Here is a 22,085-nt window from a genome sequence, read left to right on the forward strand (position 1 = left end):
AGATGACACAAAAATTGTCCAAGGCTAAAGAGGAGTAAGAAAAATTGAATAGAGAATTTACAAGATGAATTTAATCCCAATATGTGCAAGATGATGCAGTCCAGGAAGTAAAATAAGTGTAGGATAAATCCAGTAAATGGTCGGGCATTAAGGAATGTTGAACAGAGGGTCCTTGGGGTTCAAGTCTATTGTTCCCCACAAGTGTCAACACAGCTAGACAGGATGGTGAAGAAGGCATATGCCATGCTTGCATGAGAGGTTGAAGTATGGAATAGAAATGTTGAGACGTTATGCTGCAACCTTTCCAAATACTGGTTAGACAGCATTTGGAGTTCTGGTCTCCGTAGTTATGGCTGCACTGGAGACAGCGCAGAGGAGTTAACATGTCTCCTGGATTTGGGGAGTTTTGTATTACGGAGGTTGGGTAGGCTGGGCTTTCTTTTCCCTGGAGCAACGACAGAAGGCTGAGAGGTGACCTGATCTAAAGTTACAGAGAAGATGGATAATCAGAATAATTTTCCCTGACAAGTTTTTCCAAAAGCAAGAGGGCATAGGTTTGAGGTGAGAGTGAGGACTTTCAAAGGAGATGGGAGTGGAAAGTTTGTTAACACAGAAAGTGGCTGATATCTGGAATTCACTGTCAGAGGAGATGGTGGGATAAAGTATATTCACTGTTTAATAAGCAATTGGATAGACACTCAAATAGGCAGGGCTCAAAAGGATAACAACCTAAAAGAGTCATTGTCAATGGGCAAAGAGGTCAGTATAGATATGATGGGCCAAAGACCCCATTTCCATGCTGTGATTATATTACCAAGACCATTGGCTCCTTCACACTCACCAGTATGACTCGAGCATAATTTTGACTTTATCCAATGTGACATTTAGAGATGCAACAATATAGTGAGGACATTTAACCCTTTGCTATCTCTCTGCAAGAATAACACAGCTAGTTCTCCTCTCACACTTTTATTTTGCTCTCGAAAATGTTCTTTCTTTCAAGTGCTGACCCAATTACTGTTGCAAACCAAGATTCCGTATCCATCACTCTGTCAGAAATGCATTCCAGATGCGAACTAGTCATTGCAATAAAACATTTTTCCTCCTGTCACCTTGGGTTGTTTTGCCAATCAATTGAAATCTCTCATCTGGTTCTTGAACTGTTCTTCCTACCTACTCTGTCTGGACCCCTCACTATTTTGTACACATCTATTCCCTCTTTTCTTACCCTTCTCAATACGAAGGAATACAATCACAGATTCTCTTGCCTTTCCCATAGGTCTCTCTTCACTGGAACCTCTGCACTCACTCAAAGGCCTTTGCATACTTTGAAAATATTCTGTGAACAGAATTAGACACAACACTCTACTTCTAACTGAAATTGCGTTTTATAACAGCTCATCACAATTTTCTCACAGTTGTATCCAATGGCTCCATGAAGACCAAGATACTGAATGTTTTTTTTTATATAAATACAAATCTCTTTCAAATATTTATTCACTTTATTCCCAGTTTTGTTTAATATAATTTTTAATTGAAGTTAGACATACAGCACGGTAACGGGCCCTCCCAGCCTACGAGTCTATGTCACTCAAATACACCATAAACCTCCATACGTTTTGAATGGTGGAAGGAAATCAGAGCCTCTAAGGAAACCCACGCAGACATGGGGAGAACTCCTGACAGACAGGGCTGTTGTTAGAATACCATTGCACGGTGTTGTTTGAATTGTACCCTTTATAGGATACCGCCTTTCTGTTCTCTATTAAAATGTAATACGAATATTAACTTTATCAAACATGGAGATAACAAACAACCTCGTCAGTTCACCAACATGGCGGGAGGGAGCGCGAGGAATGCCCCCCACCCTCGGCCGATGGCGAGGTAAATCCCTGGCCGCGTTTAAAAAAAGAAAAAAAAAATTTAAAAAAAAACGGAGATAATAATGACTGTCACCATATTCCCATGTTTCAGATCAATGCTAATATAGTTTGCATAATGGAGACATTTCTTTCTTATCCACAAAGACTCCAGATAATCTCTCCACGTCATACAAAACATAGACAGCTGATCTGAAAGTTAGTATCATCAAGTTATCCATAACACGATACATGAACAGGATACCTCAAAATTCAATTGCGTAATGTTGTTTTCCTTGCATGGAGTGAAACAAAATGACAACCATTCCAGCTCGAAGCATCAACGGATGACATTTGTGACAGAATATAGATAGGATTTTGGGAGATAAATTGGGGCAGGGTTTGTTAGAGTAGATCAGATACAAAGACAGATCTTATTTAAAATACTGGAGCTCTGCTCATGTTAGACATGTTGGGGCCAAGAGCTTTGGAGAGTGCCTAAGAGACTTCACTAATGGATGTTTTACAAAAAGAGAGAGAGAGAGAGAGAGAGAGTTACAGCCAGCATCAGCAGCTGGGACTGGAATAGGACAAGCTGACAAGCTTGTGGAAAACCCCATTTGGTAGACAGGTTGTGAGTTCTTAGTTCAGCCATTGTCTAATGTTTCACTTGGAATAAGTGAAACAAAAAGGCACTCTCTGGCAACCTGAAAGAAAAAGGTTATCATCTGGAGAACCCTGAGGGGGCAAGTTTTTTCAGCAAGACACTGAAGTGGCTGATCAAAAAAGGAATCAGTTGTGGGTGTCTTAAAAACGACAAGAACCTTCCTGAGCATTTGCCCTTCAAGCACCAAAGCCTGGTGAACTTTATAGATGTTTAATTCTGTGCACAGTATAAGAATTGCCTGCAACCAGTGAACTTGCAGGAATGAGAAGCGAGATTGGACTGCGAATCAAATAACTTTTCTGAACTTACACACATTACATACACATGTGCTTAGAATTAGAAGGGGGTTAAGTTAGGTTAATTAAGTCAATATTGATAAGTTGAAGTGTGATTCTGTTTTCATGTTTAAAGAGAATTAAAAACAACTTTTGTGTAAGTAATCATTTGTCTTGGTGAATATCTATTGCTGCTGGGTTTTGGGGTTCCTCTGGACTCGTAACACATTATTCTCCATGCAACATTCCTTTGAACATTGTGGGGAAACCAAGGACTGTTGCTGTACCCTCTGACCCCATGTATGGCACTCTAATCCATGTCATGCCTCCCCAGTCCCACCCTCTTCACAGAGGGCTGCTGGCTTTCATTCCATCCAAATTATATGCTGTTGCTTCTTCCCTCCCAATTCCCACCAAAATCCAAATGCCAATTTTTCTCCACCAGTTCCTAAAACCCTTTCTAAAGTTTCCCTTTTCTTCAAGTCTAGCCTAACTGAGCCTGTGTCATGTGACCTCAAAAACCTGGCCTTTTGCCCTTTCCTCTGAGGTTTTACGTACAGTAGAATTTTTAGGAAATTACGTGCCAGGATAAATGAGGATTGAACCATTATGTGTAATGTGGGGGATTTGAGAGAGAGCCAACAGGCAGGAGGCAAGGAAGCAGCTGAGTTGTGAGGTGGGCAATGTGCTGCTTAGATTTCCAAAGAGAATCAAAGCCCAGGTTGACGATTAGGTAAGCGATGGGAGACGCAAGGGAGTGATGATATTGTTGGAGTTGATGCAGAAGTTGAAGATTGCAGTTCATGTTAAAGGCCTCAGGGGATTGATGGTTAGAGGCATGGCTGAGCAAATGGATGACACATTCTGTTGGGAATGGTGCTTAACTTAGTGAGGTACCAATCCAGTAAAACATGACTGGCCCAACAGTAACCAAGAATGGTTACTCCCAGGACAAAATTGGACCAAGTCCCCCATAATGTGCCAACAGAAGAGTGAAATGATATTGTGCATGACAGATGAAGTCACATTAGTTACAAAATAATGATCCAAGCCAGGAAATATGTGATCATATTTCCAGTGAGTTGCAAATCAGATCAGGCATAGATGATATTGGGTTGCAATCTGGAAAGAAAATCAATTTTCAATTACATAATGCCAAAAAATATTGCATTAAATTTGATTTAATCTCATTGAAAGATCTTGATGAAGAACAATTAGTTTTGTTAACAAATCCCTTTTACTGAGTACAGTATCACCTGTTATACATTTTGTTGTTCTTCCTATGCTTTACTGACATAGTGGGCACCATTTAGCACTGATTCTCAAAAATATATTGAGAAGGTATATTTAATAGCACATGGTTAAATCACAGGTTTCCAATCCTGTGATATTTAACGTGGTGAGAACACAAAAAAAATTATATATCTATCTTTTTCATTTGAAGTTTAGAGATATAGCACAACAGGCCTATCCAAATACACCATATAACCAACCAATTAACCTACCAACTCCTTGCATCTTCAGAACATAGGAAGAAACCACAGCACCCAGAGGAAACCTACGAAGACACGGGGAGTACATACAAACTCTTTATGGACAGTGCTGAATTAGAACCAGTGTCACTGGCATGTTAACCATGCTGCTCTTAATAGGACTGCTTAATTTTCCTCCTTAATTTTCTTTACATTTAACAGCAACATCTTTCGACATCTAAATTACAAGAGACAGGAGGGATATCAGAAGCTTACAGTAATGAAGGTTTAGAAATATTAAAAGTCTATAATCAGAGCAGAAACCCAATTCTGGTTCCTGCCAACAGGAAAGGCTAACTAGGATTTATCAGTCAAGAAGAATACCTCTTTTCTATACAAAGTCAAAAAATGGAATAAAATACATTAACTGTCCAGACAAGACTGATTTCCAGTCAAAACCCCGATAGCTTTCATTGGGCAATGTTATCCTAGCAATGCATTTTCAATCAAATGTAACATATCCAGCAATTTCCTGGACGGCACTGTCAGATCTTGCAGTTAATATTTCTCATGATTATCTTAAAGAAAGCTTCTGTAGCCTTAGAATCTGTCCATTTAGACAGCTAAATTATGGACCCAATCCAAATGAGCAAATCATGTACATATGGAATGACAATCTGGCAAGTTATTTGAATTCAAGCCCTTTGAACTTGGTTCCTGATCAAGACATTGCACTAAAAGTAATGGAATTCTATATGAAACAGATTCTGGTCCCATGTTCAATCATCTGCACCAGGGATTATTTACTTGTTTTACCAATGAGAGCAGCAGACTATTTCAATATCTATTCATTCTTTAGTATCCCGAGGACGATCCCAAAGATAAATCTCTAGCAGATAACAAATCTTTTTTCCTAGGTGCCACAATCCCATTTTGTCAGGAACAAATTCGCTCAAGTCCAATTATGGGCAAATTCACGATCCAACTCACTCAAGATGGAGCTAACATTTGCATTGAGCATTTTAAATTCTATCATTATTCAAACATTGTGAACAAATTGATAATCCCTTCAACGATTGGCAGCTTTTTCAAGCATAGTTCTGGTCAGAAATAGAAGGCCAGTACACTTATTTTGCCATCTTTTTAACCCTTCACAGAACTTCCATCTTATTCCTGCCCACAGCATCATACAGGAGTATCCGAGCCAGCACCACCAGGCTGAGGAACGGCTTCTTCCCATGGACGGCGAGAACGCTGTATGACCAAAGGAACTGCTCACACTGACCCTCCGAGACTCTCATATTCACGAAACAATATTTATTTATTTTATGCATGAATACTGGTCCTGCATAGGTATTGTTTGACTGTATGTGTGTAATGTCTGATTGTATGTCTGTGTGCTTTGCACCAAGGACCAGAGAATGCTGCTTCATCAGATGCCAATAGACTGGATTTTTATTCTGGTTTCTCTTGTGGATTTAATCCAGTTTTCAACAGAGACTATTTGTTGGTTTTCAGGTAGATGTAGAAGAGAATATTTGTGAAAAGGGGCTGAAGCATTCGACTAGGACATTTTTTGTACTTTTAATCTTTCTACACATGCGCTCCAAGAATATTTTGTCAAACTTAAACTCACTGTAGATTTTTTTTGGTACACACTCACTGAATTGGGATTAATGTGAAATCAAGAGTTTTGGGGGAAATTTATTTCAACTCCACTGCTAGACCTCAACCTATATTTGACCTATATTTATATATATATAGACCTATATTTGGCACTGCACAATGGACATTGTGCTATCTGGTAGTAAAGCTATTTTGCTGAAGTGCTATGTTAAAGATTTTATAGGAGCGTCCTGTCATGGGAAGGTAGTCTTAGGTGGACAAAGGAAAAGATTCAAAGTCTGATTGAAAACAAAAGGCAACGTCCGCACCGTCTTCTGGAAATCCCTGGCCAAAATAGAGAAGGAGTATTCAGTGTGGTACCTCAAGAGCAAACAGAAACCCCAGTGTAAACAACAAAGAACACAATAACCACAGAAACAAGCCCGGAAGCGATTTATCTGCAGTCTTAAGAGAAAATTGCTTGCTGCTCTGTTCATTTGATGGAGTCGAGCCTGCTCAACACATGTGTCGGTTTGCTCATTACATTTTAACTATTTGAAATAAATAAATGTTTTACTTTTCAGCAAATGAGGTGACTTCACATTTACAAAAAAAGATTTTTTTTTTTTAAACCAATGGCCCCCCTTAAGACTCTACTCAAAAGACACTTTCAACCATTTCATACTGGAATGCCTGCTTCTGAAAAATGGCGACCGGAAATTGGGAGGGGGGGGGGTCATTTCTGTTCCGGAATTTTTCCACCAGCGGACCTACTCAAAGCCCCGGGATGCCACGTTGTCCGAAAGCTGCTTACCTTATTCCGGGAACAGCTCGGGTATGGAAGATGACGTTTCAGTGGGAAATGTGAATTACTGAAGTAACAGTCAGGATTCGGAATCTAACTGTTACTGAACAACATGACAGGGAACTGGGGTGACAAAGAGGTCCATGAGCTAATTTGACATGTCACTTCTTTATTCCTATATGGTCTTTATTTCTGTAGATTGATTATAGAGAGTTGCTCAAATTGTCTACTGACAATATAATTGAAAACTAATAAACACAAATAAAAAAAATTTCACTTTATTTCATCTAAATTCAAAATAGTTATGTATGAATCAAAAAAAGTATTTTGAGAATTACAACTAATAGCATTATCACTTCAATTTGTACCACCATTTTTTTAGTAGATGGATATGGAGGATGCATGCTTTAACATCAATGGATGCCAACTGTTGCATCAAAAAAACCTGATTCCTTTGAACCAAACTTCTGTGTGAAATTACACCCCCTCCCAGCATTTTGCAGACTTTGCTCGGTTCTGTGTGAACAACCGGGTCAAGCTGAAGGGTGGGATACTGCCAAGTCCTCTTTATGACAATATCAGGGCATTTCTGTGTGAGAAATATCTACAGTTTATGTGCCCCCTTCCTGTGAAGCAGTCAAGTTCATTTGGGGTCTTCACCATGATGAAACCTTGATGAACGACTCAGGCCTGAAACACTGATTATGCATCTCTATCTTTGATATTATAGAGGTCACTGTTAGACCTGCTGAGTTTCTCCAGCATTGTCTTTTTATTTTTAGTTGGTTTCTTCAAAAAAACATTTTTAAAAAATAATGATTTCAGTCCATGCCCCCAACCTCCCCCCCACCCCCCCCACAAATATTTGCTGCAGGCACCCAGAGGACTGTATGACTCCCATTGAGAATGGTTGTTTAGACATTTTTGAAATGTTTGGAACCAGGTTTTAATTAATCAGAGAATTTTTACAGTTCTTTGTTTACATGCATATCCTTTTCTCAGGTTTTCTTTGGTAATTCTGCCTCGTCCGCAGAAAAAAAAGAATCTCTGGGTTGTATGTGATGTCATGTAGGTACTCTGACAATAAATCTGAAATCTGCTGTACTATGAGTCACCTTATCCAGATGGGATTTCAAAATCAAGCAGGGATGAGGAATCGAGGCAGGATTTCTCCTTCAAGACCACAATACAGGCACCGATATTCCCCCTGTTAACTTCCATCTTTCTATGAAGTACCACATTTGAAAGGCTCTCTCTCTCTCTTCTAGTTTGAGATGATAGAGCCGTCATGAAAATAATAGGTTGCTGGAAGAACCCAACAGGACAGGCAGCATCTGTGGAGGGAAATGGAGAGTTGATGTTGGGGGGGGGGGGGGGGGGGGGGGTGTCAAGACCGAGCAGCAAGACCCGAAACAGCAACTCTCCATTTCAAAGTTCAGATGTACTGTCAGACGACTTCACATCCAACCGGAGAGTCTTCTTTTTCCACGTGGGCCAGGCAGAACTTCTATTTATCAGCCCACAGATGCTGCCTGAACCTCCGATTCCTCCAGCCACTTGGTTCTTGCTCCAGATTCCGGCATCCCCAGTCAATTGTGCCTCCTGTCGTGAAAACCATGCCCCACCCCCCCGCCCACCCCCGGGCGGTTCCCAGATTACCTTGGCTCTGTTGTTGTTGTTGTTGTTTCTGCTGCTGCTCTTGCAGGCTCTGACTGTCGACTGAAATTCCACTGTCACTGTGCAACTTCTCGCCCTCCGGAGACTGCGTCTCGCTTACAGTTCTGTTATTGGCGCCCTGCTTGTTCTGCTTACAGCTGTTCCATCTGTGAGAAATATTCAGAAGCGTCATGCTAATAGTGCAAAGAGAAAGGGGGGGGGGAACACGAGGATGAGGGAAATGCAGAAGGAGAAGTGGATTCACAGAGGGGGAAGTCAATGAAATGAAATTTAGACAGGTTACGGGCCCTTTTGGCCCACAAGCCTGTGCCGCCCATTTAAACCCAATTGGCCTACAACCCCTGGTACGTTTTGAGTAGTAGGACACGAGTCCCTGAAGAACGTACAAACTCCTGACATACAGCATCGGGTTGAACCCCGGTCGCTAGCACTGTAACAGCGTTGCGCTAACCCATGGACTAAAACACATTGTAAGCAGTTCAAAAGCTACAGCGCAACAACACAATTCAAGAGAAACAGTGAAGAACCCAATTAATAACCTACACGGTTTAAAGCGGAACTTCAGACCTTGCTGCTCCAACAAATGTAAATCCAAAGACTGAAACTAATCCAAATGATAATTAAGGATATTCAATCTGTAGATTACTCAAGATGATGGAGCAAAAATCTGCTGGGGGGGGGGGGTGGGGTGGACTCATCTGATCGAGCAGCATCAACTACTTACCCCACTGAGTTCCTTCAACAGATAGTTTACTTTTTGCTCTATATTCCAGCTCCTGTGTCTTAAGATGATGGAGCTGGGTACAGCTCGAAGATGGCTCAATAAATTGTGAAATTTAATGTTGAGATTATCAGGGGACAATTGTTGCAAAGGATTCCGTAAATCAGACAGAGGGCCAAGATTCAGTAGGGTGGGTGGGGCGAGGGATATATTTGTGTGAACGTTGATCTGGAGTAATCAGTTCATTGAAGTGGAAAGAGGGAATACAGTTGTGAGGGTGGAAAGCCAGAACTCAATTGTGTTGGTGATATTAGTGTTGGCAGGACTGAGGAAATGGAAACGAGGAGCCAGTGTTGGAAGTGTACGGAGGAACACAGTTGTAGAAGTTAGCGTGGAAAACACAGTCATGGAATCACCCATTTAGGGCAAAGGTCAGGCGAGAATTTTTCTCTGAGTGCCATGAGTCTTTGGGACTCTCTTCATTAAAGGGTGGTGAAAGCAATGTTGGAACACATTTAAGGGAGACGTAGATGGATCTTTGATCAGCGAGGTGAAAGGTCACTGCTGACAGACAGGAATGTGGTGTTGAGGTCATGACCTCATTGACAAGCTGGAGGGACTGAGTTGCACCCAATTCACAGTCAGGAGGTGTAGTGTGCATCAAATTTAATGTCCTGGAAGTCACGATATGCACAGGTTCATTGCCACAACATGTCCGTTGAAAGTTAATGACTTTGCATCATGTCATGGCAGGCATATATGATTCATGAAATACCAACCGTTTAAAAGCCACGTATGCTACCAGTCCGACCACAACCGCAGCCAAGATAGAACAGTAGACGGGAATTATGTTGTCAGTGTTGCCCTGCCCAATAAACTGGGGTGAGCTTGGAACCGCTGTGGTGGTCATCATCTCCGCGGTTGTAACGATTTTTGGAGAGATTACGGTGCTAACCACGGATGGTCTTGGATGACGATTTGCTAAAGAGAAAAAGGATACCCTCGTTATTTCTCCAGTATTGCAACAACTTTGATAAGTCAGTGGTTCTTAACTTCTTTTCTAAACTCACATAACCAACTTAAGTACTCCCTTATGAACCACAGAGCACACAATCCATTGGAGTCCCAGAAACATTTTCCGACAAACTAAATTTTGTTAACCTTTGGTTGCACAATGATGTCATTCTTCATCAATCTTAAAATATTTAACTACCTCAATCAAAATGTGGGATAATCAAACAATTTTATCATTTAAGAACTCAATACTTCAGAGTTCTTACTTCAACTATATTGTGAAGGGGATAATATTGGATCATTCTTTTTCGACTTGCATGGTAAAAGACTCTGTTGGCCCATGAGCCTATGTTGTCCAATTACACCTGAATGGCCTACAATCCCCTGCAAGTTTTTGAAGGGTTGGAGGAAGCCAGAGCTCCCGGGGAAAACCCATTCAGACAGCACGGGATTTGAACCCTGGTCCCAATTGCTGGCGCTGTAACAGCATTGTGTTAACCACTACACTAACCGTGCTGCCCAAGGAAAGTGATAAAATGTAAAATAAATAAGTTTGACCTTCAATGTCAGAATCCTAATGAGACTTTTTTTTAAAAAAACTTTAGTGTTTTGATGTTGGAGCATTTTTTCATAATTCATACAATTTCAAAACAATCTTTCAAATCTTGGGCAGCATGGCTCGTGTAGCAGTTAGCGCAAAGCGGTTACAGAGCCAGCGACTGGGGTTCAAATCCGGCTCTCTCTGTAAATAGTTTGTATGTCCTCCCGCCATTCAAGAGCGCACCGGGTCCTCCCGCCATTCAAGAGCGCACCGGGTCCTCCCGCCATTCAAGAGCGCACCGGGTCCTCCCGCCATTCAAGAGCGCACCGGGTCCTCCCGCCATTCAAGAGCGCACCGGGTCCTCCCGCCATTCAAGAGCGCACCGGGTCCTCCCGCCATTCAAGAGCGCACCGGGTCCTCCCGCCATTCAAGAGCGCACCGGGTCCTCCCGCCATTCAAGAGCGCACCGGGTCCTCCCGCCATTCAAGAGCGCACCGGGTCCTCCCGCCATTCAAGAGCGCACCGGGTCCTCCCGCCATTCAAGAGCGCACCGGGTCCTCCCGCCATTCAAGAGCGCACCGGGTCCTCCCGCCATTCAAGAGCGCACCGGGTCCTCCCGCCATTCAAGAGCGCACCGGGTCCTCCCGCCATTCAAGAGCGCACCGGGTCCTCCCGCCATTCAAGAGCGCACCGGGTCCTCCCGCCATTCAAGAGCGCACCGGGTCCTCCCGCCATTCAAGAGCGCACCGGGTCCTCCCGCCATTCAAGAGCGCACCGGGTCCTCCCGCCATTCAAGAGCGCACCGGGTCCTCCCGCCATTCAAGAGCGCACCGGGTCCTCCCGCCATTCAAGAGCGCACCGGGTCCTCCCGCCATTCAAGAGCGCACCGGGTCCTCCCGCCATTCAAGAGCGCACCGGGTCCTCCCGCCATTCAAGAGCGCACCGGGTCCTCCCGCCATTCAAGAGCGCATTGGGCATTGAAGGCTAATTGGGCGGCACGGGCTCGTGGGCCGAAAAGGTATCTTATTGTGCTGCATGTCTAAATTTAACACTTAAAGTTTGTTTTAATTTAAAATCGAAACTATGGTTTTGCTTATCTATTTTGTTTGAACAAAACACCACAATAAGATACCCTGAGCTGATCCCAATAATAATCTGCAGCTTGTTTGTAATACACTTCATCCTAGCACCACAGGCCACTGGCTGAAAATAAAAAGAAGCACTTTGAACATATTCCTTGTATGGATTAAAATTTCTGTTGAAAGTATTTTTATGGATTTTTTTTTGGAAAAGTGTCTTGGACTTCAAGGATCATTTTATCTTCATTTCATTTGGTAAATTTATTTTTAGAAAATGGCAGGAGTCAGGTTTAAAACTGGACTTCATTTAAAAATAAACTGGCATTAATATCTGGAGGTGTAGATTGCTGGCAGTTCAAGGACTTAGAAGGCTAAACTCAATGGTCACTGGTCGCAGACAGTGAGATGCACAATCAACTCATACCCACTTATTTACGGGGCCACTGGCACGTCAGGCCTGTATTGCCTGCTAATCAGACATTCATTGACTGAACACATCAGAAGTAGAAGTATATTGTTAATGGCTTGGTTTGGTTAAAGTTAGGCTGTGCCTCTTGGAAGGGAAGAATGCTCTGCTAGAACTGGAGTGAACTTGTACTGTGAAATATCAAACAAGGTTTGATCCGCCAAGACTTCCACTGCTGTTCTTGTAACCCTTGGTTACAAGGGCGGCAATGGAAATCCTGGTGGAGAAAATGAACTTCAAGATTGGCCCTATTTGAGTGGGAAGTTTTCACAGGACAATATGCGATGCCAAGAGGAAGCGGAAACAGAATCCTTGGGTAGATCCTCCAATCTGGGACCAACCAACAGATCGTCACTCACACACCAGATTAAGGTCAATCAATGCACCTTCAAAGGCACCTCCAGCCAAATGAATTGCTCAATTTGCCATCCATATTTATTGGCTTCACTGAACTTTCAACGTAAAAAGTCGCTGGCGCTGTTACAGCATTGCACTAACTGTGCCACCAAAGTCAAAAGAACTGTTCCTTTAACAACGTAGATGGATATAACCTTGCTCTTTTAAGTCTTTTCCATTTCCTGTTTCATCATCCAATTTCTTGTCCAGATCTGTGGGCCTTGATTCATTCTCCTATTCATTCCCTTATCTAAAGATTCTTTGTAAATATGAAGATGCCTGGGAAACACCGATTAGCCCAGGGTATTGAAGTCAGCAAAAATTGCTTCAGTGCCATCACAATTTCCCCTTATCAATAGTTACAAATTAAAATGATAGGAAGAACCAGACATGAGTAGCATCAGGACAATTGCCTGAAGAAATTAATAAGCTTGTCAATTTGGTTGATCCTATGGTAAATGGGTGGTGGAGATTGTGATGGGGCAGGGGTGGATTAATTCTGCTGCTAGACATGCCTGAAACTGTGCAAGGTCAGGGGAGGCTGCTTAGTACAAAGCAGAATTCCAAAATGGCACAGATAATCTTAGCTCATGGTTGCCCATTAAGGCTCTGAAGCATCTATATTGAGCACATCCGAAGGGCAACCACTCTGCACGTGCCAACACCCTCACCAATATGGAAGCTGCAACAATTTCCTCCACAAACATACGCATGCCCTGGAGAGACCATTATAAAGAGCCCGTAAATCATGGTGTGGAATTTGATACTCTCTGCGTCAACTTGGGTTTCCTCTGCTATGCCAGTTTCCTCCCACATGCCAAAAATTAAATTTAAAATGTAGACGTACACCACCGTAACAGGCCTTTCTGGCCTTTCATGCCACCCAAATACCTACAACTCCTCCTCCCACCCGTACGTTTTGGTGAAACGAATCCCAAGCACCTGGAGGAAATCCACGCAGACATTGCGGTGGGGGGCGGGCGACGTACAAACCTGGGCCGCAGGCACTGTGATAGTGTTCCACTAACTGCTGCGCCAACCATGCTGCCAAATGGTTGATTATGTTTTCTAGCAACTGGAAGTTGTCCCAAGTAGGGTCAATGAGAGCAGAGATCAGAGCAGAGATCAGGATGCAAGTCCTAGATGGAAACAGAACCTTCAACCTACCGAGTCCACATTGACCATCAACCACCCACCAACACCAATCGTACATTCACCTCAACACCCCCCCCCCCACAGGCCATTCCCTCTTCACACTGCTGCAATCAGGTAGGAGCTACAGGAGCCTGAAGATCAACACCCAGCGGTACAAAAACAACTTCTTCCCCTCTGCCATCAGATCATTGAAATGTCAACGACCCATAGACACTGCAGCACTTCCTTTTAGCACTAATCATTTTTAAAATGTAATTTATAGCTTAAATATTTGTATCTGCAATGCTGCCACAAAACAACAATCTGATTCTGACATTTTAATTCCCATTCTCCCGACTTTCTCATAAATTCCACTATTAACCTGCAGACCAAGGTTATTTACAGTGGCCAATTAATTAATCAATCTGAAATTATTGGTCGGATAATTGGTATTAAGGGGATTAAAGGTTATGAAAAACAGGGAGAGGGATAAATGAAGCATAGTCCACAGCTATGAATGGAGGATCACATACGATGGCACAGATTACCATTAATAGAAATTGGAGCAGGAGTCTGTCAACTGTAGGATTAGTGAAGCCGAGTGCTTAATGATTAGCACAGACAGGTTAGGCCAAGGGGCTGTTTCTTTGATGAGCTACCTTCCTTCATCACCTATTTTGTTCCATTTACTTCCACTTTTCAATCCCTAACCTTCTTCAGAGGAGTTAGAAGTCTTCGTTCAATTGGAGTGAATCAGAATTTATTGTTGTGAAATTCTATGTTGATCAAGTAGATAGTGCAAGAAAATAGAAGTGAGGTAGTGTCTGCAGTTCATTGTCCATTCAGAAATCTGGCAGGAGGAAAGAAGCTGTCCTTATGCCGCTGGGGGTGGGGGGGGGGGGGGGTCATCCTCAGGCTCCAGTACCTTCTTCCTGGTAGCAGCAGTATGGCCTGGGTGATGGGGGCCCTTGATGATAGAGGGTGGTTCTTTTTTTTTTTTAAAAAAGACACCACCTCTTGTAGATGACCTCGATGGCACTGACAGAGTTAACAACTCTCTGGAGTTTTTTTTCCTGTCCTGTGCGTTGGCAACTCCATGCCAGGCAGTGATACAAGCAGAAAAGTCTAGAGATGCTGCGATTATAGTAAAACCAAAATGCTGGAAGAAATTCAGCAGATCTTACGGCATCAATAAGAGGTAAAGATATACAACGAACATTCTGGGCCAGTCCTTGTTCAAGGTAATCACAGTACAATTAATAGTTCAATAAAAGCACAGTACGAATGTACATTCTGAATCTGCAACCCTTTTTGTATCAGTAGAATGTAATAAATTGTAATTTTATGAGTTCACACAACCTGTATGATCAGCAGAATCAAGCAAAGCCATCAGACCAGATTGAATTCACGCCCTCAACTCTCACGCAGGTGCCAACCGAACTCCAATTCACTAACCCACCGCACATGCACCAACTGAAGACTTGCGCCCAACCTGTGGACCCCGAGGTGTCGGCTAACAAAGGCAAGTACACATATTTCGGCTTTCACATGCTCTCTATCCCTGTTGTAGCTTGTCAAATACAAAAACAAAAAGCACAAAATTTATCTATACATACAAATTATTTTAAAAATTCGGTCACGGGCAGATGGAAGAAGGCAAGTTGCATCGGGCACAGGTCAGGGAGTAGCTGTATGCTGTCACTCCTAACCAGTCATTCCTCTTTTGTGCTCTGGAAAAAGAGGTTCTAGGATTCATTTTGAGCCTCAAGGAACTGAGACTTCATTGTTTTCCACAATGCAACAATTGCCATTTCATGTTGTACATGAAAAGTTTTGAAGATTTACCAGTTGAGATGATGGAAGGGAAGAACCATGTCAAAAATATTTCCTGATAAAGGTGTGGTGTGGAAAACTAATTATGGACTTCAGGGATGGGGTGGGGTGGGGGAGAAAGGAAATATGGGGAACACCAACCAGTTCTCAAAGGGTCAGCAGTGGAAAGAGTTAAGAACATCAAATTTCTGGGGGTCAATATCTCTGCAAATCTATCCTGGGGCCTCCACGACGATGGAGTCACAAAGAAGGTTCACTTGCGACTATATTTCATGAGCCGTTTGAAGAGATTTGGTGTGTCACCATAGACTCTCGCAAACCACTACAGGAGTAACCATATAACCGTTCTGTGGATGACTTTCTGATTGGTTGCATCACTGTCTGGGCGGTGCCAATGCACAGGACAGGAAAAGACTACCGAGAGTTGTGAACTTGGCCAGTGTCATTGTGGGCACCAGCTTCTATTAAGGATATCTGCAAGAGGTGATATCTCAAGAAAGCAGCCTGTATCCTCAAGGATTTTCACCATCCAGGTCAGGTCCTTTTCTCACTACTTCCATCAGGGAGGTTCAGGAGCCTGAAGACAGCACCTACAATAAAAAGGATCTTCCTCTCCACCATCAGATTTCTGAATGGACAGTGAATCACAGACAGTACCTCATTCCACTTCTTTTGCAATAATGTATTATCTATCTATTTATTTATTTATTGAACACGATTTCTACCAATATTGCACTTGTAATGCTGCCACAAAACAATGAATTTTGTGATATGTTGATGTGATGGTACACCGCCGGCCTACTGCAGGGAGCAACCTTTGTACCTGCAGAAGGGTACCATCAGCCTACTGCAGGGGGAAACCTCTGTACCTGCAGGCAGGTACCGCCGGCCTACTGCAGGGGGCAACCTCTGTACCAGCAGGCAGGTACCACCAGCCTACTGCAGGGGGCAACCTCTGTACCCGCAGGGGGGTACCACTGGCCTACTGCAGGGGGAAATCTCTGTACCTGCAGGAGGGTACCGCCGGCCTACTGCAGGGGGCAACCTCTGTACTGCAGGAGGGTACCGCTGGCCTACTGCAGGGGGAACCTCTGTTCCTGCAGGAGAGTATGGGGGACAGGACAAGACCTGGCCAGCTGTCCATCAGCCGACCTGAATGGATCAAGCTCCACCCGGTTGGGTGGAAATCACCTCCAGGATAGAAGCATGAGCCAACCCTCCGAAGACTCACACAGAGTTTATATCAGCTCAGCCAGCCCTGCTATGTGGATGTCTTTGTCGATTAAAGCCTGTTGTACAGTCTCTTAGATTTTGTATGTTTGCTTCTGTCTTAACAGGACACCACAGTTCATGACAATAAATCCGGATCCTGATTCAGAAGAAAGAAAGTCCCTGTCAAATGAAGCTCTTAAAGTTTCTGTGGTAATTTTCCATTTAAAAAAAAAGGAATGCTTGCAATAAAAGGGGTAGTGAAAAGTGTTTGGCTCCTTCTTTTTCAATGTACAAGTTGTTCATCCATGGCCACTCCAGACTTGAAATGGAAGATCTGCATTTGTCTTGTCACAACTTCTTATCTTGCCTGACCTGGTGAGTTCAGTGAACTCCTCTAAGCTTCGACTAGAAGCATGGGATCACTTGAGGGGGCATTCATTAGAAAACCCACCTGCTTCCACCAGCTCTTGCCTCCTCTCCCCACCTTGGATAAATATAGTGGGTCCTCCTCACTCAATCAATTATCCTAACAAAAATAACTGTACATTTTTAGGCTTTGCTTCTCCATCCTCAGACTGTTTAGATTTGCAGAGCGGCTACGATTTCACTTTTTGCTGATAGAGAACATCAGATTCTCTCCACTTAGCTCCAAAGAGGTACTGTATGTTTGGACCAATATAGATAGCATTAGGATGTTGTAATCCATATCCAAATTAAGTCAGCTGATAATTATCACAACTGCAGTAAATGTGCTCAACACAGAAGCAAATCAACACTTAAATGCATTAAAAGAATTATATATCTATCCATCATGAATAGACGCACTATTTGGTTGCTGTAAGGAATCCACACTAACCTTCCCCCTCCTCCACCCCTAACCCCAAGCATCAATCATACTTTGTCCCACTTGCCATTACCTTGATGCAAATTTTGACACAACACCACACAATTATTTCATTTCCCAAAGAGGTGATGGCATATGTGAAATCTCTTACCACCTCAGGTTCAAAGCCAGATGTTTCTGTCAGCTGAAAATGTTTTCTGAATTGGACGACAATGACAATAATTTGAAAGCTGCAAACATACTTTATCCTACAAACCAAGATTGTACATCATGAATAATCCAAATATTTCCATTCCTAGATTTGACCTGTTATGAAATCTCTCTCATTTAGAGGTTTTATTCTGCCAATGCAAAAGGCTTTTAAGGGACTGAATTTTTCAAAAATATTTATTTGCACCAAGCCTGAAATGTTGATTATGTATCTTTATCTTTTCTCACTGTTTGACCTGCTGAATTTCTCCAGTATTGAGTTTTTACTTCAACCACAGTGTCTTGTCTTTCACTTTTTTTTTTTAAAAAAACTTTGCGTCAATTCTTTTTTTCCAAGTCATCTATGACTAGGTGGAGAGAGAGGGGCCAGTACAGTGAATGGGGTACATCCCCAGATATTTCACAGAAGAGTTGTTTTGACAAGAAGCAGGTTTGGGAATAGAAATATAACCCTTGGAGTTCTCTTGTTCAATTTCCTTAGCCTGCCACAGGTTAGTGTGTTTCCTTCAAAGCATAAATCATGAATTGTCCACTAAATTTCTTTGAGTGAATACACTTTCATGAAGTGAAAAAAGTTATCCCTGCAGCACTGTAAAACTAAAACAGTTATGACATAAATACTCCACTTCCGATATGTTATTTTGTGGGTTTCGGAGGCTGGTGATTGTCAAACTATTCAGAAGAGTAGCAGATTTTTTTTTAAACAAGTGGGCAAAAACATCTGGTCTTAAAATAAGACAGCTGTAACAAAAGCAGTAGGTGCTTTTTCATGAGCAGATAAAACAGTCTTGTGGCCCTTAAAACAGCAAGACATCATTGATAATGTACCACAAGAAGCAGTCGACTATGTCTGCATGCAAAATCTAAAAGTTACATTAAAGTTAGATAAAGTTATTTGAGTACATAGTTCTGAGCCAATTAAAGATCTTTAAATCCTACCGCTAACAAGGAATTTATTGTAAATATCTCTATGGGTATTATAAAACCATGGATATTGTCAATTGCGCTTGAATTTAATATTTATTATTTTTTAATTTTTCCCAAATCTTCAGACGAGCACGTTGAAAACTTTGAATTTAATACAGACCACATGGTAAAAGGCCCTTCAGCCCACAAGCCTGTGCCACCCAATTTACACCGGTAAGTTTTGAACGTACTGTACAACAGGAAGGAAACTGCAGACAATATAACAGAATGTGATCCTCCATTCTATTCCCTGGATGGAGGACAGGAGGATTAATGGGGAGAATTGGTATGGCCAATTGGGGGACAACATAAGCTGTTTGCATTCACCCATCTCAATTGGCAGCTTTTATGTTGAGGTTAATTGCTGATTTTTTAAAAATCATATTCTCCAGTGAATATTTTGTTTAAATCTGAAGTATGGAATGGTGGTTAGAGCAACACTATTACAGCACCAGGGAATCGGGTTCGAATCTGACGCTGGCTGCAAGGAGTTTGCACATTCTCCCCATGCTCTAGATTCCTCCCACCTTTTATGGGGGTTGAATGTCAATTGGTGTATTTGGGCAGCATGGTACTAGCACTAAATGAAAATATACTGAGTAAATGTCGGAATAAACTTGAATCTCACTGATCAGGTAAGATTTTGAGACTCATGGCAACTTCAGGTTTAGTGTGACCTCAAAGGTCATTACAATCATTCTCAACCAAATGTTTCCTTTTGTCCTCCAAAAGGGTTTTAGACATCATCCCATCACTTCCTCAATTCTATTCCTTTCCAGTGATGTCCTGTGGTGCAGAATTTATTCTTCATTTTAAGTTCCTCTAAAGTGCACAAGATGCCCTGGTGCCTATGCCATTAAATTGAGATACAAAATTCTTTGCAATGTAAGAGATTATTAATAGCCTGAACCATCGAGATGATATGCTTTGATCTCACATCTAATTTCACAGTCCATTACTCTGCCCCGCAATTCTCACTTCAAACCCTTTAAAGCGTTTGTTGAACCATTTAATTCAGGGATGTCATGTTGTAACTTTTACATCCCATTTCTTTTGCAAATGAGGCAAGTGTGACTGTCATTTTAATGAGAGGTGCTAATTTACTGCAAAATACTCTCTCCTGCGCTTTGCTCTGGGATTCACCAGTCCAAAGTGGAACAGCAAGTGGGCCCAATGTTTGGTCACCAATGACCCATTCTGTTCATTGGGCTGAAAACTGGCTGGCTTTAGGAGACTGAGAACAGAGTTTGTCAGCTACATTGCAGTCCTACGAGTCAGAAAGTGGAAGGTAAGGTTTGGATCTGGAGAGCAACAATTAGGCAAAAAAAGAGAAATTAAGAGACTAATTAGGGGTGGCAAATGGACAGGTTACACTGGACAATAAAGATTCTGCTTCCTGAAGACTTCTGAGTGGATTTTATGGATTTTGGTCTGCTGTTCATCAAAATCACCTTAACATTTTCATATTATGTACAGTCTTTTAGATATTAACCTATTTTTGTGATTTCCTGTCATATTTTAAATCTATTTCAAGCACACAAAACAATAAAAATTAATTTTATGCCTTCACATTTGGACCTCTTCCCTGCTGATCTTGGTGCAGTGAGTGACAAACATGGTGAAAAGTTTCACCTGGACCACACGACCATAAAAAAGCAGGAAGAGCAATTGGAATCCATCAGTGCTGGCCGACTATTGTTGGACAATGGCATGAGAGGCATCAGATGCGGAGTACAAATGAAAATCAGTGGCAAAACATTTTTAGGTCAGTTGAATGAAAGCAATGTGTCAGCGTCATTACTCGACTAAATATGCTAAATTCAATAAAAGTTAATTTAATGTTTCTCTAACTTCTGACATGATACAGCAAATCTGAAATTATCTGTGTGTTCAGCTGGAAGTTGTCTAACAATGCCCAATTTTTTTTCAGGAAGAAAACCTTCTGAAAAAAAATTGTCCAGTGTAATTGGGAGGAGATTGGTGGGAGACAGTCATTCATGATGCTGTATGGCAGTGGTTTTCAAACTGCCCCCCCTAAAATTACATTCCACCTTAAGCAATCCTCATACCATAAGTGCTCTGTGATTAGTAAGGGATTGCTTAAGGTGGTTTGTGAGTGGAAAGAAAACATTTGAAAACCACTGTTTTAAATCGTACCAATTGACTCGTTATGTGCATGGTTTCAAAGGCCAAAGACAATTTTTCTCATGCAAAATATTTCAGTAACAATTGGGTCTGGAGCAGTGGTTCTCAACCTTCCCTTCCCACTCACATATCATCTTAAGCAATCCCTTACTAATCACAGAGCACCTATGGCATAGGGATGACTTAAAGTGGAATGTGAGTTTAGGGGGGCAGTTTGAAAACCACCACTGTATGGGAAAGTGTTGTCAGTAGAGAACTGAAAAGAGAAAATAAATTAAAGCAGATGCTGGAGGTGTGGGGCAAAACATCAATCTACTAGAAGAACTCAACAGCAACATCTGTTCAGGCAGAGTCCTGAGCTAGGGTCTCATCCTAACACTTGCTCAAAGAGGATCCTTTTGAATTGCATGGCTTTAGAACAATGGAAACCCAATGGGCTGAGAGTATACAATAACCAGTGGCTTCAGAATGACATGGATAAATAGATCTGATCATACCCATGGTGAATAGTATCATTGTCCAGATACTCTACACAACATAAGTGCATTTTGACCAAGAAAACATCTTCATCACAAACCACTGCTTTAAAAAAATATAAATATTCAAACACTCAGTGCTGAACAATGAATCACACTGCAAAGAAATTTCCAAGAAGTAATGCTGCATATGTTCACACCCCCAACATCTTGGCACTCCCAGAGATAGAATCTGCCATCATATTCATTATTCCATATACTAAAACCAAAATTCAGTAAACAGGTCACAATAACAGTACCTGAAGACAGGAATTTCATTTTCAACCTGAGACTGGAGTAATTTGTCTCCATCTCAAATGTCCAAAATAATCAGACAACAAAAACTGAGGAAAGGGATGTTATGTCCTCTGTTCTAGGAATTTTGTTCAGTGATCATTGAATGATAAGTATTACAGTAGCTATATTCATTAAGGTTTCAAAGGCCTTAATGTGTGAACTTTAACTGATGCCAATGGAATTACTAGGTTGCTTCTAAAATACTGAATTAACCACAGAATATCCAAGAATTGAAGTAATATTTGGTGCAATCAAAGCTGACAAGCAAAAATATCTTCAATATTCTTGATCTTCAAAGGAAAAGAATACAATGCAGAAGTTCTATCAATATCTTTGGCTCTATTTGGCATTG

At 41.9% G+C, this 22,085-nt stretch overlaps 1 protein-coding gene across 14 annotated transcripts in view; it reads right to left on the reverse strand.

Annotated features, from left to right (window-relative positions):
• Positions 1 to 22,085, reverse strand: part of LOC138746534 (tumor necrosis factor receptor superfamily member 16-like) — a 314,868-nt gene that overhangs the window by 11,281 nt on the left and 281,502 nt on the right. For all 14 annotated transcript variants that reach the window (XM_069904795.1, XM_069904796.1, XM_069904788.1 and 11 more), the window contains 2 exons: positions 9,861 to 10,062; positions 8,343 to 8,506 (listed from right to left, as the gene is read on the reverse strand). In XM_069904795.1, the coding sequence (XP_069760896.1) occupies positions 8,343 to 8,506; positions 9,861 to 10,062 (366 nt within the window). The remainder of the gene's footprint in view (positions 1 to 8,342; positions 8,507 to 9,860; positions 10,063 to 22,085) is intronic.

The sequence above is a fragment of the Narcine bancroftii genome, chromosome 12 (assembly GCF_036971445.1).
Source record: "Narcine bancroftii isolate sNarBan1 chromosome 12, sNarBan1.hap1, whole genome shotgun sequence".
Lineage (NCBI taxonomy): Eukaryota > Metazoa > Chordata > Chondrichthyes > Torpediniformes > Narcinidae > Narcine > Narcine bancroftii.